Source organism: Tasmannia lanceolata, unplaced genomic scaffold (assembly GCF_043159265.1).
Source record: "Tasmannia lanceolata isolate RefF3 unplaced genomic scaffold, GAP_Taslan_0.1 ptg000044l, whole genome shotgun sequence".
Taxonomy (NCBI): Eukaryota; Viridiplantae; Streptophyta; class Magnoliopsida; order Canellales; family Winteraceae; genus Tasmannia; species Tasmannia lanceolata.
The window spans coordinates 25,027,574-25,046,752 of NW_027518721.1; the positions used below are offsets into that span (position 1 = coordinate 25,027,574).

Sequence of the window (19,179 nt, forward strand, 5' to 3'; positions counted from 1 at the left end):
ATAGAGTATACGCCGGCGAAAATAAAGGGGTAAGTCGGCGGAAAGCGTAAATAATGGGTAAGCCAGCGTAAATAATGAAGACCAAAAGAGAAAGGAAAAGATTCTAAGCCAAAAAAGAAATAGGGTATATGCCGGCGGAAATAATGAGGACCAAAAGAGAAGGGAAAAGATTCTAAGCCAAAAGAGAAATAATGGGTACGCCGGTGGAAATAATAGGGTACGCGGGCGGAAAGCGAAATAATGGGGTAAGCCGGCGTAAATAAGGAGGACCGAAGGGAAAAGATTCTAAGCCAAAAGAGAAATAATGGGTACCAAGGTGTAAGCGGAAATAGGGTGTACGCCGGCGGAATTAATGGATAAGCCGGCGTTAAATAATGAGGTAAGCCGGCGTTAATAATGAGGACCAAAAGAGAAGGAAAAAGATTCTAAGCCAAAAGAGATGTATTCAATAACGTTAGCGTTCCAAAAAGTTTAAGTTTTCCAACAAGTGTCAAGCATCCATCCGTCTCTAGTTATTTACGACAGCCAAGATAGAAACGAACCCAAGGTTTTTTCGGTTCAAATACCCATTCAAACGAATCAAAAGAATCCTCGTGAAGCGTGCCAATTTAATAGGCAGGAATGAAAAAGGAGGACTTTGTCGATGTTAGAAAGGTATCAGGTCTTTTGACCACCTGATTTTGAAGATTAGCCCAGTTTTTGTTCTTGTTTTAAAAGTTGCCCGCAATCTGTAATTACTCCGAACATCAGCCCGTACTTTTCTCATCATAATGTTTGATATTAGTTCAATTTATGAGGATATCTCATCCCTCCATTAATCCATAACCATATGCATAGAATTGTGTAGGCGTTAGCAATTTTGCATTCTCTCGTTTTTCACAAGAGTATAAATTTAACGGAATAAGATAAATTCAGATATGAGATGACTCTTCTCCTAGAAAAAAGAGTGACCGCGAAATGATTGGGTTTTAAAGAGAGGTGAGATTTTGGTCAATTCAAAGTCCGATCACTAAACGTGGGAAGAAGACCGAAACAGAAGCCCTAATTTCAGCAGAACCCAACGTCCATTCTCCCTCCTCTGAAAAATGGCACTTCCAACTGCTTCTCCTCCCATAACCCTAATTTTCCCTCTTCTTCTCTTCCTCCAAACAAATCCTAACCCTAGAAGCCAGATCTTTCAGATTTGAAAAACTCGAGCCTTGTGCAGAATCCGAGCACAAGGTTCGAGTAGTAGAGCGTATTCGGATAAAGGATCCTAGATTCGAGTAGCAGCGTATTCGGATTCTCGGGTAATTCATCGAAAAAGAATCACCGAGTGAAGATTAGGGAAAGGATTGGTGGATTAGGGTTTGGAAAATGTGGACAGGGCGACAGAATAATAATAAGGAAAATGGGCTGGTGGTGGTTGCGATCGATGCTGATAAGAACAGCCAACACGCGCTCAAATGGGCATCTGATCATCTCATCGACAAAGCCCAGATCTTTGTCCTTCTCCATGTCCGCAGAATGAACGCTATTCCCACTCCAAGTAATCCAAATTTCAATTTTACTTCTTATTCTTTTTATCAATTTCGGGGCTTCTAGTCTTCTAGGTCTGAATGTTACAATTTTTTTTTGGAGGGGCTTTGCTAACGAGTGCATTGGAAATGTCATTTTACACATGTTTTGATGAACAAATATCAGAACATGTGTAGAAGTAGGAAAATATGTGTAAAATGATTTGAAAATCTCATTTCCAATGGACCTTAACGAGTGTCCTTCGTTGGCAAAACCCTTTTTTTTTTTTTAATGTTGTGGATTTATCTATTTTGATTTTATGTGCATTATGTAAATTTATGCATGTTTGCATGCTTCAAGAAAAAATGAGTAAAACTTGAACTTTGAGCTCTTAATATTCCCCATTGAAAGCATAAAAGATAATTTAATTCATCTTCTTAATTACCAGTCAATAAAAAATCATCTTCTTTATTGTATGTGCGTCTTACTCACATGCTCAAAAAAAAAAAAAAAAACACAGGATGAATGATTCAAAGATAACTAATCTTCTTTATCACATACTCATCTGAAACTATTTGTGCTAAAACAAGCTAAAAATAATTTAATTCATCTTTCTTTAGGGAAATGATATCAGCACAACCATGTTTTAATAATTGCACTAACCCAGCTTGTTTTTTTTTCCTTTTTTCAATTAGCTTGTGAGAGCTTTTTTGGGAACAATAATAACCTTTGACAACTTTTTAAATAATAAAAAACGACAAAAGAGCATATTCTCTTATCTAAGGTTCCTCCCTGCTCATTCGCTTCCCCCACATCGTAGATGGTTCAGCCACGCCCGGTACCACGAAATGATTGAGAACTACACTCCTTCCATTCCACTGCATAGCTGGTACCAGCAGGTACCGCGACCCCTCTGTCCCACACGTCTAACCAGCTCGCATGGTTCACCGGTTCCACGAAACACTCTCATTTGTTGAAATGCAGCATAGTGCGCTTTAGGCGCCTAGCGAGAAACATCTCTTCTTTCGTTTCGGTTTATTCATTGATCTGAAACTTAGCACTTGTTTTCTTATTGATTCAAGTGGTTAGTGCAATTAATTAAAACATGGTTGTGCTTCATTTCCCCTTCTTTATTGTATGTGCGTCCTAAACTATAAGTGTTAAAACAAGCTAAAATTGACCACTCTGTATTGACGATTTTGCTGTCTGGTTTGCATTTAGGTCTTTAGGGCACTGAACCTACCTGGCAGCCATGGTATCAAAGTCCTTGTTTCTTTGTCCTATCTTAGCGGCTGCGGGATCTATAGATGTTGGTCATTTGCTTTATTTGTCTTATTTTTCTTTTTCTTTATTTTTATTGCTCTGTATGTGTAGATCAGACCGAATTATTTACACTCAAAACATGATATTGGATTTGTCGCGGCCACTGAAATGAATTTTCTACATATTTGGTTAAATTAATCTCTATTAATGTTGATTACCAGTGATTGTTCTTGGGTTTCTGTTTCACTTTATCTGGCAGCTAAGTTCCAGCTGCACACGTTCTAATTCTAATTACGTCAAATTGCTCCAATATTTTGCGTTTGATATGCAGCTGGGAAGCTCATTCCTATTGAAGAAGTGGATGAGGAAGTCGCATCTGCTTTTCTTCAACAGGTTCATTTACAGACCAAAGAACTGCTTCTTCCATTCCAATGTTTCTGCAGTAGACGAGGGGTACATCTTTGACCATGTTTCCATTGAAGCATTCTTGGCTTTTATATTTGGGAGATCTGTGTGAAACGCCTCAATCCACTTGATTTTTTATTTTCGCCAGATAAAAGGAATGTTTCTTGATAATTTAGAGAGGTTCCCATGAATGGAAAAGAGATGGGAGTTATATTTGACTGCTTTTATTTGCTTAGAATTGTGCCATTGATATAACTAAGACATCCCTGAGATCCAAGTTTCCATGCAGCCCTGGCACAACCATGAAGTTAGGCATTCTTTAATGTAGCCTCACTGCTGAAAAAGTGAATGAAGTCTCTACTATATGATGCATTGTAGTTTTTGCTCTGTGGCTTGTCCCCTTTTTTTTCAGCTTTTTACATGACTAAAGCTTTTCCAGGCTTTTCTAATGCTGCTGACTTCAGTCCTTTTTTGAAGTAGAGGCATAAGATATTTTGACTCCAATTCAGTCCAATGTGCCTATAATCGTCTTTTCTGGTTCTGCATTTCCTCATATGATGATAGTTTTTCTTGTACTTTTAGCATCAGTTATTGAGGTAAATACCTAGCCAATTTGGGTGTTATATTTCTTAATTTATCAAAATTATACTCTTTCATGAATCTATTTACATTCCACCCATGATATTTACTCATTTTTGAATAAATATTGACATCATTGTATTTGAAAAAAATGGTGACTAATAGAATTAATGCTCTTGGTGAAATTTTAGTGTTACTTTGTCACAAGTCTCATGTCTATTTTGTGGCTGTAAATTCAGTTACAATGCAAGGAGGTCATTTTGGAAGAATCGGATGTATCAAAGGCCATAGTTAATTATGCTGAGAAGCAATCTGTTGATAAGCTAGTTCTTGGTGCATCATCAAGAAATGCATTTACTAGGTAATGCTTATTTTTGCCCACTTTAATCTATCTATTGCTCCATCACTCTCGTTTTTCTTATGTTTTTTGAAGTCTTATTTTTTGTTCTGATTTGCAGAACTTTTTGGACAGACGTTCCTACGTCCGTTTCAAAGCTTGCACCAGAATTCTGCTCTGTCTATGTTGTATCGAAGGGGAAGATATTATCGCTTCGACCTGCTGCTCGTCCTAATAAGAGCCTTGTTAGAAGACAGTTTACGCAGAATGATGATGTTGGACATTCATTCCAATCCACTAAAAGTTCGTCACTTGGTTAACTGTTTGACCATTTTTAATCATATATTTAGATTATTGCTCACTTGGGAGATATTTCCAACCCCGTTTTCTAGCTGCCCCACTCTTTCGTTTGTTTGTTGCTCACTGAGGGGCTTTTTTTTCCTAAATGCATAAAAGATCCCTTAAGCATTGACGCCATGTGTTGCGATGGCAGGGAATGGGTTGTGAAATCCCATGATTCAGTTAGCTGCTCTCACATTGTCACTCCCCTTGGTCAAAAGCCCTTGTGTGAGAACTTAGGGAAGAGTTGAGTGATGGGAGACTAGAGAGAGGTAGAAGTGGATAGGCATTTTCAGTATTTCTTTTTGAAAAAAAAATCTCAAGGGTGAAACAGACAAACAAAAGTGGGTTGAATGCCTAGAAAAGGAGGTGGACACATCATTTCCTTCAAATTATTTATTAATTTAGAGGTTCCCTTGACAAATCTATTTTTGTAATTTGTAGGTGAACCAGCTAGTCGGGAGGATGTGGATGAATTAATCAAGTAAGCTGCCAGAGCTTCTTGTCAATAAATATTTCTCGGAAGAACATGGAGTTATTTTATTTGTGAAGTTCAAAAATAGCCAAGAAAATGGTCTATCTAACAACATTTTCACTCGATCTCTTAAATAGTTACAATAAACTGTACTTAGAACCACACGTTTTATTCATTGTTTATATGTCTAAGGGGGTAATTTCTCAGATCTGTTCTCGTTATTTCAATATGCTACACAAATAGTTTGCATTTGTTTTTCTTTTTTTCTTATTTGATAACATAAATCTCATTTCTTATATTCTTAGGTTTAAGGGCTAATACATTTCAAAATTATCGCCTGATATTGATTTTTCCTTTTTCAGAAATAACTGAAACAAGATAAACATTGTGCATTTCCATGTGTGTGCCATTATTGAATGAAAATACACCAATGCCTGCTTGATTATTCTTTTGAATGAAACATCCTATGTCTATAATACATACATCGATTTATGAAGGGTCCTTTGTTTTTGTTACAACTGATCATTGTTTACATATATGTCTATGATATTCCTTGTCAAGGTACTTCTGAATAGATTCTAATTCTTTTAGGGGAAGCAACTGGAAAAATAAATTGTTTAGAATTTTTTTTTTTTTTTTGAATGGTAACAGAATTCATTAAAAGAAGACTGAGAAGGTCCCCCTTCAAGTACAAAGACGCACATACAAGCCAAGAAAGACAGATACAACCCCATAATATATTAGGGCGGTAAAAAATCAAAAAGCTCTAAAACCTGCGTAGAAACTCCATCTTTTGCTAACTTATCTGCCATAGCGTTAGCAGATCTTCTCACATGCTGATATATAACTGAAAGCCCTTCCGATAGGTCTTTTATCTCATCAAAGAAATGAAGAAATCTCCACGGAGGAATCAAAGAGCCCCTGAGCCATCTTATAACGTTAAGCGAATTACCCTCTACAATACAACTGCCTAACCTATTCCTTTCCAAACTCAGAACGCCTTGGTGAACTGCTCTTACCTCTGCTTCACTCGAATCTGTTGTTCCGATTGGACCAGAAAAAGCCTGAACGACCTCTCCGGCGCTGTCTCTCAGGACACCACCGATCCCAGCAGGGCCAAGATTATCCAAACTAGAGCCATCGAAATTTAACTTTATTAGCCCCTCAGGGGGAGGACGCCAGACCTGAGTAGTAACAATAATATTTTCCTTACTATTGCATATTACTCTCCATCCCTCCCACAGATCGAAAGCCGAAACAAATTGGAAAAGCGGAAGAGCCCGAGCCCAAGAGATAGTTAACGCAATGGCCTTGATAAATAAAAAATAATAAGATTTAGCTTTACCTTCAAATACTCTATTATTCCTTTCGATCCACAGAATCCACAATGTGGCCATCAATGAAAGCCACTATAAAACCTTTCCTTTTTTCCTCCATGGATTACATGGCTAGCCTTCAAATAATTCTTTAAGAGATGAGGGAAAAACCCAATTCATTCCAAACCTTGCTAGAATCCTTCCCCATACCTCTCGAGCAACTTTGCAATGGATGAATATGTGATCTACCGACTCTCCTGATTCGATACACAAAGCACAATGATCAATAATTAGCATATTCCTCTTTCTCAGAAAGTCTACCATTTGGATCCTATTGCCTATCGCTGACCAGCCAAAGAAACAAACTCTTGGAGGAGCCTTGATTTTCCACACCCTTGCTGCCAATAGATTTTCCTGGTAAGGAATCAGGCTCTTATAAAAAGACTTAACTGAAAAGAAACCGGAAGAATCTAAAACCCAGAGCCTTTTATCCACCCCTGATAAACTGATGTAATTCTGTTCAAGGACCTGGAAGAAATTGAGCCCAGAAGGCATTTCTCTATCAAAGAAATTCCTCCTAAAAAGAGGTTTCCATATAACTTTACCAGCTATTCTCTCATAACAATCTTTCACTAACGCTGACTTATCATCAGCTACTAAGAAGAGGTCAGGGAATAACTCTTTCAAGGGGGAACTAGAGCACCAGCGCATGGACCAAAAGGAAATCCTGTCGCCAGAATACACTCTATATCTAACACCTCGATCAAAAACAGAATTTAGGCAGAGAATATCCCTCCAAATTGTCACACCAGGTTTGCAAAAGCAGTTTAAAGAAACCCAGTTACCTGGTGCAACACCACCATATTTTCCTGATATCACTTTAGCCCAGAGTCTCGCTTTCTCTTCCCCGAACCTCCACAGCCATTTTCCCATTAATGCTTGATTAACCTGCCTAATCCTTCTAATTAGGGGTGGACATGGTTCCGGTTCGAACCGAGGAACCGAACCGAACCGGCACATATGGTTCGGTTCGGTTCGGTTCCATTTCTATATGGTTTGGTTCTGGTTCCGAAATCCGGGAACCGGTGCAAATTCGGTTCGGTTCTGGGTTTGGGATTCCGGAACCGAAAACCGAACCGAGAACCGACCCTCACCTTAAGTCCTTAAGTTCCATACCTCCTCATTTGATAAAATCACCCCACGCCCATTTTAATTCACCCCCTTATAAGTTTTAATTCATGCAGGGGATGGAAATATCATTTCCACGAGATTTTATAGGGTATGGGGTGTGGCCCTAAAATCTATTATTTTCAAAAAAGTAATGTACGGCCCACTTCATAGGAATATCCAAACTGTTCATTTGTTGGGACACAACATAAATTGGTTGTGCCCCGGAAATCATCTTCAAGTGAGATTCCATTGATTGACAGTTAGGATCTTCCAATTACCAAGTGTAATTGGAACCGAACCGAGTGTAATTCATGTTAAACAGAATAACCAAGTGTTGGGTTCGGTCCCATGTTGAACAGAATAACCAAGTGTAATTCATTATTCATATATAAACACTAAACAGGGGTTACAGGGCCATTGGTGAAGGTTGGGTAAACCCAGAACCGAACCGAACCGATTATATATGGTTCTGGTTCGGTTCGGTTCCATACATATATGGTTCGGTTCTGGGTTTAGCCCAAAACCGAACCGAACCGAACCATGTCCACCCCTACTTCTAATACCGAGGCATCCTCCTTGGACTGGCTGGCAAATATTTTCCCAACTGACTAAAGCCATAGACCTCTTCGTCTCCGATCCCCCCCACAAAAATCTTCTCTGAATCTGTTCAATACGCTTAACAACACTCACAGGACATTTAAATAAAGATAACTGATAAATGAGAATATTAGACAAAACTGCCTTAATCAAGGTTAATCTTCCTCCTTTAGAGACCAAATTCCTTTTCCAAGTATCAAGTCTTCTTTCGATTCTTTCCACAATGGGATCCCATGCACATTTGAGAGGTCGACCCATCCCCAAAGGCAGTCCCAAATAAGACGAAGGCAGCCTTTCCAGTGGACAACCCATGAGATTGGCTAGTCTAGAGGCTTCTGCCTCTTCGATATTCACAGCATACAACCTTGATTTTGAGAAGTTTGATCTTAGACCTGTTACTATTTCATAACATCGGAGAATCGCCTTGAGGTTGAGAATCTTCGAGGCCTGGGGGGAGCTAAAAAGTAAAGTATCGTCCGCAAATTGTAAATGCGACACCTTGATCCCATTCTGGCTGCATTTAACCCCGAGACCAGACCCTCCGATCTTCCTTTTGACATCAACAAACTCAAAGTTTCAGCTACAATCACAAATAGAAAGGGAGATAAAGGATCCCCTTGGCGTAAGCCTCGCGAAGATTTGAAAAAACCTTTTGGAGAGCCATTAATAAGAATTGAGAACCAGGCCGAAGATAAACAACTTCTAATCCAACCCCGCCACTTAACACCGAAGCCCATCCTTTCAAGAAAATAATCTAAACAGTGCCAATCCACTTTGTCATAAGCTTTTTCCATGTCCAGCTTACAAATAACGCCTTCCTCACCTGATTTTGCCATCCAATCCACCATTTCATTTGCCACCAACGAGTAGTCCAAAATTTGTCTCTGACTAACAAAAGCACACTGATTCTCGGAGATAATAAGGGGAAGGACCACCTTTATTCGATCCGCCGATACTTTTGACAAAACCTTATAAAGACAACCCACAAGACTAATAGGCCTGAAGTCACAAACTTTCACCGCACCTTTTAATTTTGGCACAAGAGCAATAAAAGTGGTGCCAGTTCCTCTGTCCAACTCCATGCCATCATAAAATTCTCGAAAAAATGACAGTATATCTCCCTTCACACTCTTCCAACAAACCTGGAAGAAAGCGAGGCAGAAACCATCCTGCCCCGGAGCTTTGTCACGTTTCATCGAAAATACCCCTCTCTCCACCTCCTCCTCCGAAAAAGGCCTTTCCAACACCGAATTATAATTCTCATCAAGAGATTTAAAAACCACCTCATCTAGCCTAGGCCTGACTAGATCTTCCGAAGAATATAACAATCTGTAATAGTCCACAATTTCCTTGGTAATCACATCTTTACTAAAAGATAGAGATCCCTTCACCTCCAATGCCTCGATTCTATTGTTTCGCCTCCTAGCACTTGCCATGCTATGAAAGTAAGCAGTGTTTTTATCACCTTCTTTTAACCAATTTACTCTAGACTTCTGCCTCCAAGATATTTCTTCCTGTAGTAGAAGAACTTTGTGTTCCTCCTTGACTTTTCCCAGATCATTCAAATCGTCCTCTGAAGCTAACCTTTCCTCGTCAGCCAAAGAAATGTCCCTAATTCGATTTTGTAACCATAATTTTTTCTCAGAGATTGCCCCTAACCTGTGGGAATTCCACTCTTTGAGCCTCTTTTTTACAAATATGAGTTTCTCCCCTATAATGAAATCTGCCGCCCCTTCAACCCTGTATGATGCCCACCATCCCCCCATCATCTCGCCCACTGTCAGAATTTCTAACCACGCTAAATCGAATCTGAATGGAGAGGGCCCCCACGAATCCAATCTTGGATCCAACAAAAGCGGGCAATGATTAGAGACTGAATGAACGAGCGCCTTCTGACAAACTTCCGGGAAAAGGGAAATCCAGCCAGGGCAGAACAAAAAACGATCTAATCGACTTTTACTGGAATTTCTGGACCAAGAGTATTTAGCCCCTTTCATCGGAATATCAATCAATTCATTCTCAGCAATGAAATCTGAGAAATCAATCATATTCTGAGTAGTTCTTCTACACCCCAACCTTTCTTCGACACTTCTGATTTCATTAAAATCTCCCCCTAAACACCAAGGATTAACCCATTTACTTCTAATCATAATAAGTTCCTCCCACAGCTTACGCTTCTCCACCCTATCTGTAGGACCATAAATACCAGAGAAAGTAACCACAACCGCTTCTCCCACCTTTTTGAGAACTATTGAAACGGAAAACTTGCCTAACCAAGAATCTTGGATCTCCTATTTTGATTGATCCCACATAACTAATATGCCTCCTGCAGCTCCAGCTGCTTGCAACGATAAGCAATCCCAATTCGCGTTTCCGCCTAAACTCTTGACTATAGCTCTGTTAACCGCCCCCATCTTTGTTTCTTGGATACAAACTAAGACCGGCTTATTAATTTTTACTATTTCTTTAACCTGAGCCTTTTTTCCTAAAGACCCCAAACCGTTTACATTCCATGATATTATCTTCATGATAAACCAGACAACCGCGGTGCACTTCCCCTAGGGCAATTTCTTCTATGACCCCTCGTATTAGGAACATCCTGCTTTTTGGCGGCAAAGTCTCCATAATTCACATCTGATTTTAGTTTTGCTAACTCCCGTAACAACTTCCTGACGCCTTCAACACTTGAAGGGTCAGACAAAAACCGTTGATCCATTTCTCTTACCTCCGCAACTCTGAACATAGACCTTAGTTGATCTTCTGGACCTGAGTATGACAAACCTAAAACTCTGCTAGTGGAAATGATATGGTTCACGAAGATCTCTAAGATTTCAGATTTAGGGTCAACCCAAGAAATGGGTCTAAGATTTTCCTCCACTCCTATAACTAGAGCTAGGCTATCCCTCTCTGAAGCATCTCGAGAGGGAGACTCACCACCAGTATATTCTTCCTCATCCATATTCTCCCAACTTTCGATCTGAGTAATACTAACCATCGGATGGCTGGAACATAGAGAGTTTAAACCTTTCTCTGCTGAGTTCACCCATAATTGACCATGACATACTCCCTTTACTGAGTCAAACCCCCTGCTGGCCTCCCCGAAGTTTTGAATCGATTCACTTGGAACAAGAGAAAAATTGCCCTGAACTGTAGATTCCAAATAATATTGACCCTGGTACCCCTCCTGTAACGGAACAGAACCCTCTTGATCATCTCCTAAACTTGGCCCATCTTGGGACACATCAGTAAAATCGTCGAGAAGGTTGACAGATAGACTAGGGTTTCCAAAAGAGGCCTTATCTCCGAGCAAAACAATACTCGATTTGGGAAGCTTGAGAAGATGCTCGACAGATACCGACAACCGTATCAACGGTGAAGATTGACTACTCTCACCAACTTTTAAAAACCCATGATGGACTTCACCCCTTTTCGATGACCAAGTCATCTGAAAAGGCGAAAGCCCATTAATAACATTTTCAGGAAGGCCCATTACATTTTGCGGGCTTCGTGGGACCCACGATTCAAGAATACATGAATCAGACGGAGGGGGACTCTCCAGTCGAATCAACGGAGATGCAACATCATAGGGAATTGAAATTTTAAAAGCTGATTTCCGCCGAATGGGAGAGCATTCACCGCGCGGCACGTCACCCATCCACTGTAGCCCAGAAGCTATGTGCATGTCTCTTGTCCCATCTTTCAATTGTCTCACGCTATCCCTGTCTGAAGGATACACGTAGCCGGGTTGGTGAAAAGAGGAAGAGGCGCTTGTTAGTCCCACTACACCTTGTTTGCTATCGAACGCCATCATCTTCTCCGACGGGCCCTTTCCATAGTTACAGAGAGAACCCGACCATGTTTGCTGAAATAAAGCTGATGTTTCCTCCGATTGTCGAATGTTGTATACAGAAGGGCGAGTGACATTTCTTGCCGCTATCACCCAATATACTGTTTCATCAATGCATACTGGGAGCTTAATATAAGCTGGTGCAAATAATGAGGTCATAAGCAGGATCAGCGCTTTCTCGTAGCCACCACCTTCATCACAGGAACCGTCTGTTGCTAAGACTCTTCCAATTCGACATCCTATTTTTCTGAAATTTTCAACTATCCATGCATGGAGAGGAAGACCTTCAATCGACCACCACGAAGAAGTGAAAGTCCCTGAGAATTTATCCTTCCATTCCCTGAGAAAAATATAAATATAGGTACAAATTTAGATAGGAAAAGGAACTAAAATAATTTTTTTTAGAAGAAACATAGTTATAATTAATAGTTTCTTTTCCTACTTTCCTAAATTCTGTTTGTTGCTAAGACTCTTCCAATTCGACATCCTATTTTTCTGAAATTTTCAACTATCCATGCATGGAGAGGAAGACCTTCAATCGACTACCACGAAGAAGTGAAAGTCCCTGAGAATTTATCCTTCCATTCCCTGAGAAAAATATAAATATAGGTAGTTAGGTACAAATTTAGGAAGATAGGAAAAGGAACTAAAATATTTTTTTTTAGAAGAAACATAGTTATAATTAATAGTTTCTTTTCCTACTTTCCTAAATTTGTACCTCTTTTTTTCTTGAATGTTACCTAAATTTGTACCTATGTTTATATTTTTCTAAAAAAATATATTATATATGTATGTGTATTATTATATGAGAAAAACACTTATATTATATATATATATATATATATATATTATTAGTTGAGTTGAGTTGAGTATTTATTATTATTATTATTATTATATATATTTATATGTATATGTATGTGTGTGTGTGTGTGTTCGTGTGTGTGCACCCATGTGTGCGTGTGTGCGTATTCATATATGTATATATGTCTATGTATATGTTTATATGTATGTTATCATTTTCAAAGCAATTTGTGAAGTAGTAGTTTTTTAATGACATTTGTGAAGAAATAGTAACAAAATTATTGTAACTTTTCATTTTTTAAATCATGAACTGACCGTATGTTTTAGCTTCTCAAGCTATTTTAGCTTCGTCTCGATTTTCTTGAGATAGTATTTGGAAAAACAAAAGTTCTAATAATATAAAATAAGTGCTTGTATAAGAAAGTGGAAAAAATGGGGAAAAGGGTGTGCTTTTCAGGTTTTCTTAGAGAAATATTGTGCTTTTCGTAGAAAGTGAAAAAAGTGTGTGTGTGTGTGTGTGTGTGTGTGTGTGTTTTCATTTTAAAGTAATAGTAACAGATATTGCAATTTTCTTTATTTATTTTACAATTTTTGCAAAATTTTTGTATTTTTTAGAGATTTTGAAATATCAGAGATGTTGTTACATTGGACTTCATTATACTTGTTTCTCTTAGCTGATGGAAAGGGTATGAATTCTGTAATTAGGTCTCCATTGGTTAGAAGGTCGAGAATTGGACAAAGTCCAGGAGGCACTGGTCATAGGAGCTATGATAATATGATAAATGAAAAGTTCAATAGTATCAACCAAAGTGGAGGGCATCTTGATTTTTCATTTCAGAGTGTGGGTTCATGTCCAAGCCCCAGCAGGACCAGCCTCGATAGGCCTGATAATTATTTTATGGGTGATCATCTTGATGGTGGGGGCCGACAATCGAGGTTACCGAGCATGCGTGATGAGTATTCTTACAACGATGAGCAAATGAGAAGTTTTGAGTCGGCTAGATCTGGTGGGCAGTACTGGTCTAATGGGTCTGGATCCAGTGGTTATGGGAATTCACCGCAAGTCCAGCATGCTAGTGGGGTGCCCTGGCCCTCAAACTCAATGGTATGCTTTACGACATTTCCCTTTTTGTTTTAAAGTTTAGTAATTTCTGATTGTAACCTAAATATATGTCCACTAATGGTATCCTTGTGATTAACATGCCGTGTCTTGAAATTGAAACTGATATTTTAGAAACTTTTAGTCAGGGAAAAAAATTAGAGACTTTGGCCACTTGTTAGTCGCCTCCACTATCGAGTAAGGTTTAGATGGGTCCGAGCCGTGGAGAAGTGGGCACAAATCCCGCCTCCCAAACCGTTGAACTGCTATAATGGCCCGGCAATGAAAACTTCGATTCGCTCTACAAACCGCCCTGCCCCTTCATCAATTTAAATGGATAAATCAATTGAGAGGAGGGAGTGATGCCTATAAGTTGATTTGGCTAGTCAATGAATGACCCGACTGCATATAATGATTGAACCCATCCTTGACTCAACTGAGTCAATGATTGACCCATCCCATTGGGTCAGTCAGTGGTAAAACAGAAAGCAACACTGGAAAAATCGGAAAAAGTGACAAACGATTACAAACATGGGAAATAAACCATGTATTTTACTGAGTTTACTGTTAGTAATAGGAAAAATCGGCTTAAGTGCATGACCAAATTACACATGCCGAGTTAGGTCACCCTTGGCAGTAGACGGGCTCCACTGTGAATTGTTCATGTTCCAAAAATCTCACTGATGGGAGCATAGCCAACAAATTGTAGACCATGAAGGCTGAATGTTACCCTTTGTGTTTTTCCATTTCATCCTTGTAGGCCATTGATTGGGAAACTGCGGTTATCAGATAACTGAAAATTTTAGACAGCCTACCATCTGAGTGGGGCCCATTCATTAATGGGTCCCACCTAAACATAACAATCTTGGCCAAAACCAATTTATTTTTCTTGAAACAACTTGCCTCAAAACTTATGACCAACCTGGTACGACAAACTCAATGTTTCAGTTTCTTTTGGCTGAAACCACTTGGTTTCAGTACACCCTGAGTTGTAACCCAGCCATGCTACACATAACGCAACATGCTGTGTGTGTCCTATGATTGGGTGCTTAGTTTGGTACTTTTTTTATTTATCTTTTGGTTTCAACTCTGTCGTATTCATTTCTTATATTTTTAGTACTAAGTCATGTCATCCTCTCTACCGTATAGTAGTATTCTCATAAGTCATAACCCTTAGAGAAAAGGTTTATGGTTGTTTAAAAGGATAAAAAAAATTCAAAGAAAAAGAAGAAGCCAAGTCATGTTGACAACTCAAATCAAGAAGCAAAAGGAAGCTGAAAATGAGACCTTTTTGCCAACTTGAAAAAAATTTCAAATTTATGTCCAGAGCTCTGTACGTTGAATGCTCGGTTGACTCAGTCAAGCTCCTACTTTTGTTGGAGGTCAGATCCTTCGTATGATTCTTGGAAACATCTACGACTACCAGGATTCAGCATATTTGTAGAGAGCTTATTTGTCTTTGGTATTTGGTATTGGCCTGAGTTCCTCACCTTAAGACTGTTTGGTGGTTCTCAGGAATTGTTAGTTTGTCTCCGAAAATGTTGTTGTCCTGAGGCCAGTTCGGTTAATGAAATTTAGAAAATTCACCAATTCACCAATTCAATGTTTTTTGTTTTTTAATTTTTTTTCTGGAAAACCAACGTGACTGTGTATTTCATGACTGGCCACCAATGGATTGAGGTGTATATTGAAAGAAACCTGAAAACTATGAGAATAGTTCTTAAACAAACCGTAAAAGTATTTATGAAAATTCTTCTTTTGTCGTTTACTAGTTGTCTGTGGCAAGTGGCAACTGCGATGGGATTTGTCGAATGATTACTGCATGGTCAATTAATTCAACATATAAAGGATTCAGGGGCAACTGCTGTTCTGCTAAATAAAGCTCATAATCTACGTGCAGTTCTTTTTTGTTTAGGAGCTAATTTGGTGAAAATTATTGAGTTCTGTTTGCTTGTAATTACACTAGATTAGCCATGCTTCTTAGGTTCCGTCGTTGCCATTAGATAAAAGGGTGTTATGTTTCCTCGGTTCATTATGCTGAAAGAATAATCTATTGCAGGAAGACATGGCGGCTGAGATGAGAAGGCTGAAGCTTGAACTGAAGCAGACGAGGGAATTTTACACCTCCAGAGAAAATAGTGTTTCCAGAGAAGCATTAAGCAATAATCAAAAGGTATCTCACTAAGGCCCTGTTCGTTTGGGATTGTGGCAGAAGATTGTGGTTATTGGACTTGACATTTTGAGTCCAATAACCACAATCTTCTGCCACAATCCCAAACGAACAGGGCCTAACCGTTTTGTTAATTGATGCTGAAAATTGTAAAGGTACAATTGGGTCTTGGGGGAAATTGGGTCAAAATTTCCCTCGGGACCCAATTGTTAATGGATACTGAAATTTGTGAAGGTACAATTGGGTCCCGGGGAAACGATAAACAAACCCTGTTCTAGTTGTTCAAATTTGACTCTCCTGATTTCCTAACCTGTTAGTTTCCATTTGATGCTATTTTCTGTTGAAAATATACTTTTTTTAATTGTTAGCTGATTCAATTTGGGACAAAGAGATATTCCATGAATTCTGCCCGCCAAGCTAATGTTGGCTAAGCAAAATATCCAAAATTTTATGAAATCAACGATCTACCTTGAATTTTTGCAGGGACCATTACTTGCATCTCAAAATAAGAGATTCAGAGAAGTATTCCTTTGGTTTCAGACATCACTTTATTTTTTATCACTCCGGGATATATGCTGATTTTAAAGATGAATGCGCTGATTTCAAAGATAAATGCATTGACCAATTTTCTGATTTGGTTTAGGTGCTGATGCAAATATTCTTTTTATGCCACAGCCCAGAGATCTTCATTCATGGAAGGTCAATGAGGAGCAGAGAAATGGAGGAGCAGGATTTTCCGAAGAGGCATCACTTGGAACTACAGATGTCCAATATAGGAGATATACCCTTCAAGAGATTGAGAAGGCTACTGATTACTTTTCAGAGTCACTCAAGATCGGTGAAGGGGGGTATGGGCCTGTTTATAAATCTAACCTGGATCATTCTCTTGTTGCGATCAAGATTCTCCGATCTGACGCTACTCAAGGAATGAAACAATTTCAGCAGGAGGTGTGTTCAAGTTTCTCGCTTGTGTGTTTCTTTCTTCCATTTGTGGTCGCTCTTTACCCTTTCTAGTTTATCTTTCATTTTCAAAAAGATCCTTACATTCCACTTGGTATGTGATTTGAAATCTTCCAATGGTATTTTCATCATTTAAAAAGATGCCTGTCGCACGAGTTGAAAAGGACTAAAACGAATTTCAAATTCACGAGTTGCGGAAATCCTTTCAATAATACCATGAGGACTGTTTATTTGAAAATTGAAACACATGGTGCTGAACAAGGGTGGGATGAAAATGATAGCCATCGCTGTTATTTGTATGTTGGTTATTTAATCATGTGGGATAACTACAATTTCCATCTGTCAATCATGGAGTTCTTTATATCATCATTCCTATGCCTGTTAATTTGTACGATGGTTTTATTATGCGGGATAAGTGTTTCCTGCTTTACTACAATTTCCATTTGCCAATTGTGGAGTTTTTCTACGACAAAGGTCACTTCTCATGAACTTTTTGTAGATTTTGATGAAAAACAAAAATCTCAAAAAGTGTACTTCCATTTTGACAGAAGAGGTTGAGAATTTAAAAAATGAATTTGATTTAATCTCATCCAAAAATGAAAATTTGATTCAAATAATAAATGAGATGTTGAAAAAGGAAAACATGGATTTGATTCAAAATGAATAAGAAGATGAAAAACAAAAACTTAACTCATCTCATGAAATTAAAAGTTTTCTTGAGTTTAATTTTTTAGTTATTCTTTTTAAAAGAACAGAAATTTTCTAAAACCCAATTTGAACACCCCCCCCCCTCTGGTTGCCATACCTGAGCATATAGGCCAACACTTTTTAATGAGCATATTCCCTTTTCAATTACAATGACTGAAGCGTCACCATTGTTTAAATGCTCTCAGGTAGAAGTATTGAGCCGCATTCGCCACCCAAACATGGTCCAGCTTATGGGTGCCTGTCCTGATAATGGATGCCTCATATACGAGTACATGGCCAATGGCAGCCTTGAGGACTGCATATTACGCCAAACCAACAGCTCTCCACTCCCCTGGCAGCTCCGTTTCAAAATTGCTGCTGAGATTGCCACCGGCCTTCTCTTCCTCCATGAGATGAAGCCCGAACCCCTTGTCCACCGTGACCTCAAACCCGGCAACATCCTCCTCGACCACAACTTTGTTAGCAAGATTGCCGATGTTGGCCTTGCCCGCCTCATCCCCGCCTCCGTGGCTGATGCTGTCACCCAGTATCACATGACTGCCGCAGCCGGGACTTTCTGCTACATCGACCCTGAGTACCAAAAGACTGGTATGTTGGGTATAAAGTCTGATATCTATGCACTTGGAATTATCCTTCTGCAACTGATCACGGCCCGGCCACCAATGGGGCTTGCCCATAATATTGAGAACGTGATGGAGATGGGTCAGATTGAAGAGATGCTGGATCCTACGGTCCGAGACTGGCCAATGGAGGAGACTCTGAGCTTTGCAAAGCTATCATTGAAGTGTGCCGAGCTTCGAAGGAAGGACCGTCCTGATTTGGGGACTGTGGTGCTGCCAGAGCTGAACCGCCTGAGGGAGCTTGCTGAAAATAATCCGCCCAGTTCCAACTTCTTTCCAGCATGAACACACATGGAGACACCAGGTCACAGTTAGCCAACATATTTATTATTACTAGGGTTGCAACTTGGGTCGGGTTTTACCTGGCCCAAAAAAAGCATGGGTCGGGTTCACAATGGGCAGTTTATGGTTGGGTCGGGTTTAAGTTATTAAAACCCGGGTGGTTCTCAGGTAGGGCCGGGTTTAAAGAGAAAAAACCCAGCCCGCATTACTTACCCGCTTCTTTTTGCATTTTTACATTATAAATAACTAGTAAAAATGCAAGTGTGATGCACGTGCTATCCATTTAAAATTGTACAGACCACATCATAGGTTGATCTAAACCGTTCATGTGATGGAACACAACATCAATAGGTTGTGCCGTAAATCATTTCCATAGGCTGATCCTAGCCCTCCAATCTATAGAGGGTTTCATGATTGTTGTTCCAACATTTCTGTAATTTGACCCGCACATAGTGAATAAGAAAAAGTAGTTTTTTCGTCATCGTTAGGGGTGCAACTTGGGTGTCAACCCGACCCTATTCGGGTTGGGTTGGGTCGGGCTGACCCAATTTGATATGGTACCAATTGTTGACCACCTCAACTCAAGCCGGGTTGTTTTGGATTTTGAGAACCAATAGTGAGTCACCATTAATCAGTTTTTAACTCACAATCGGTTCTCAAAATCCAAACCAAACAGGGACTAATAATTAACAAAGGGAATTATTATCCTCACTA

The 19,179-nt window shown here is 39.3% G+C and overlaps 1 protein-coding gene across 1 annotated transcript; it reads left to right on the forward strand.

The window, feature by feature from the left end:
- The first annotated feature begins 833 nt into the window (after window positions 1–833).
- LOC143863287 (U-box domain-containing protein 35-like) lies at window positions 834–18,768 on the forward strand. The gene is made up of 9 exons (XM_077373973.1): window positions 834–1,528; window positions 3,092–3,213; window positions 3,984–4,105; window positions 4,203–4,384; window positions 4,865–4,904; window positions 13,332–13,731; window positions 15,785–15,898; window positions 16,571–16,843; window positions 17,749–18,768. Exons 1-9 carry the CDS (start codon window positions 1,357–1,359, stop codon window positions 18,466–18,468), a joined length of 2,145 nt encoding a protein of 714 aa, XP_077230088.1. The 5' UTR covers window positions 834–1,356; the 3' UTR covers window positions 18,469–18,768.
- The last annotated feature ends 411 nt before the right edge of the window (window positions 18,769–19,179 follow it).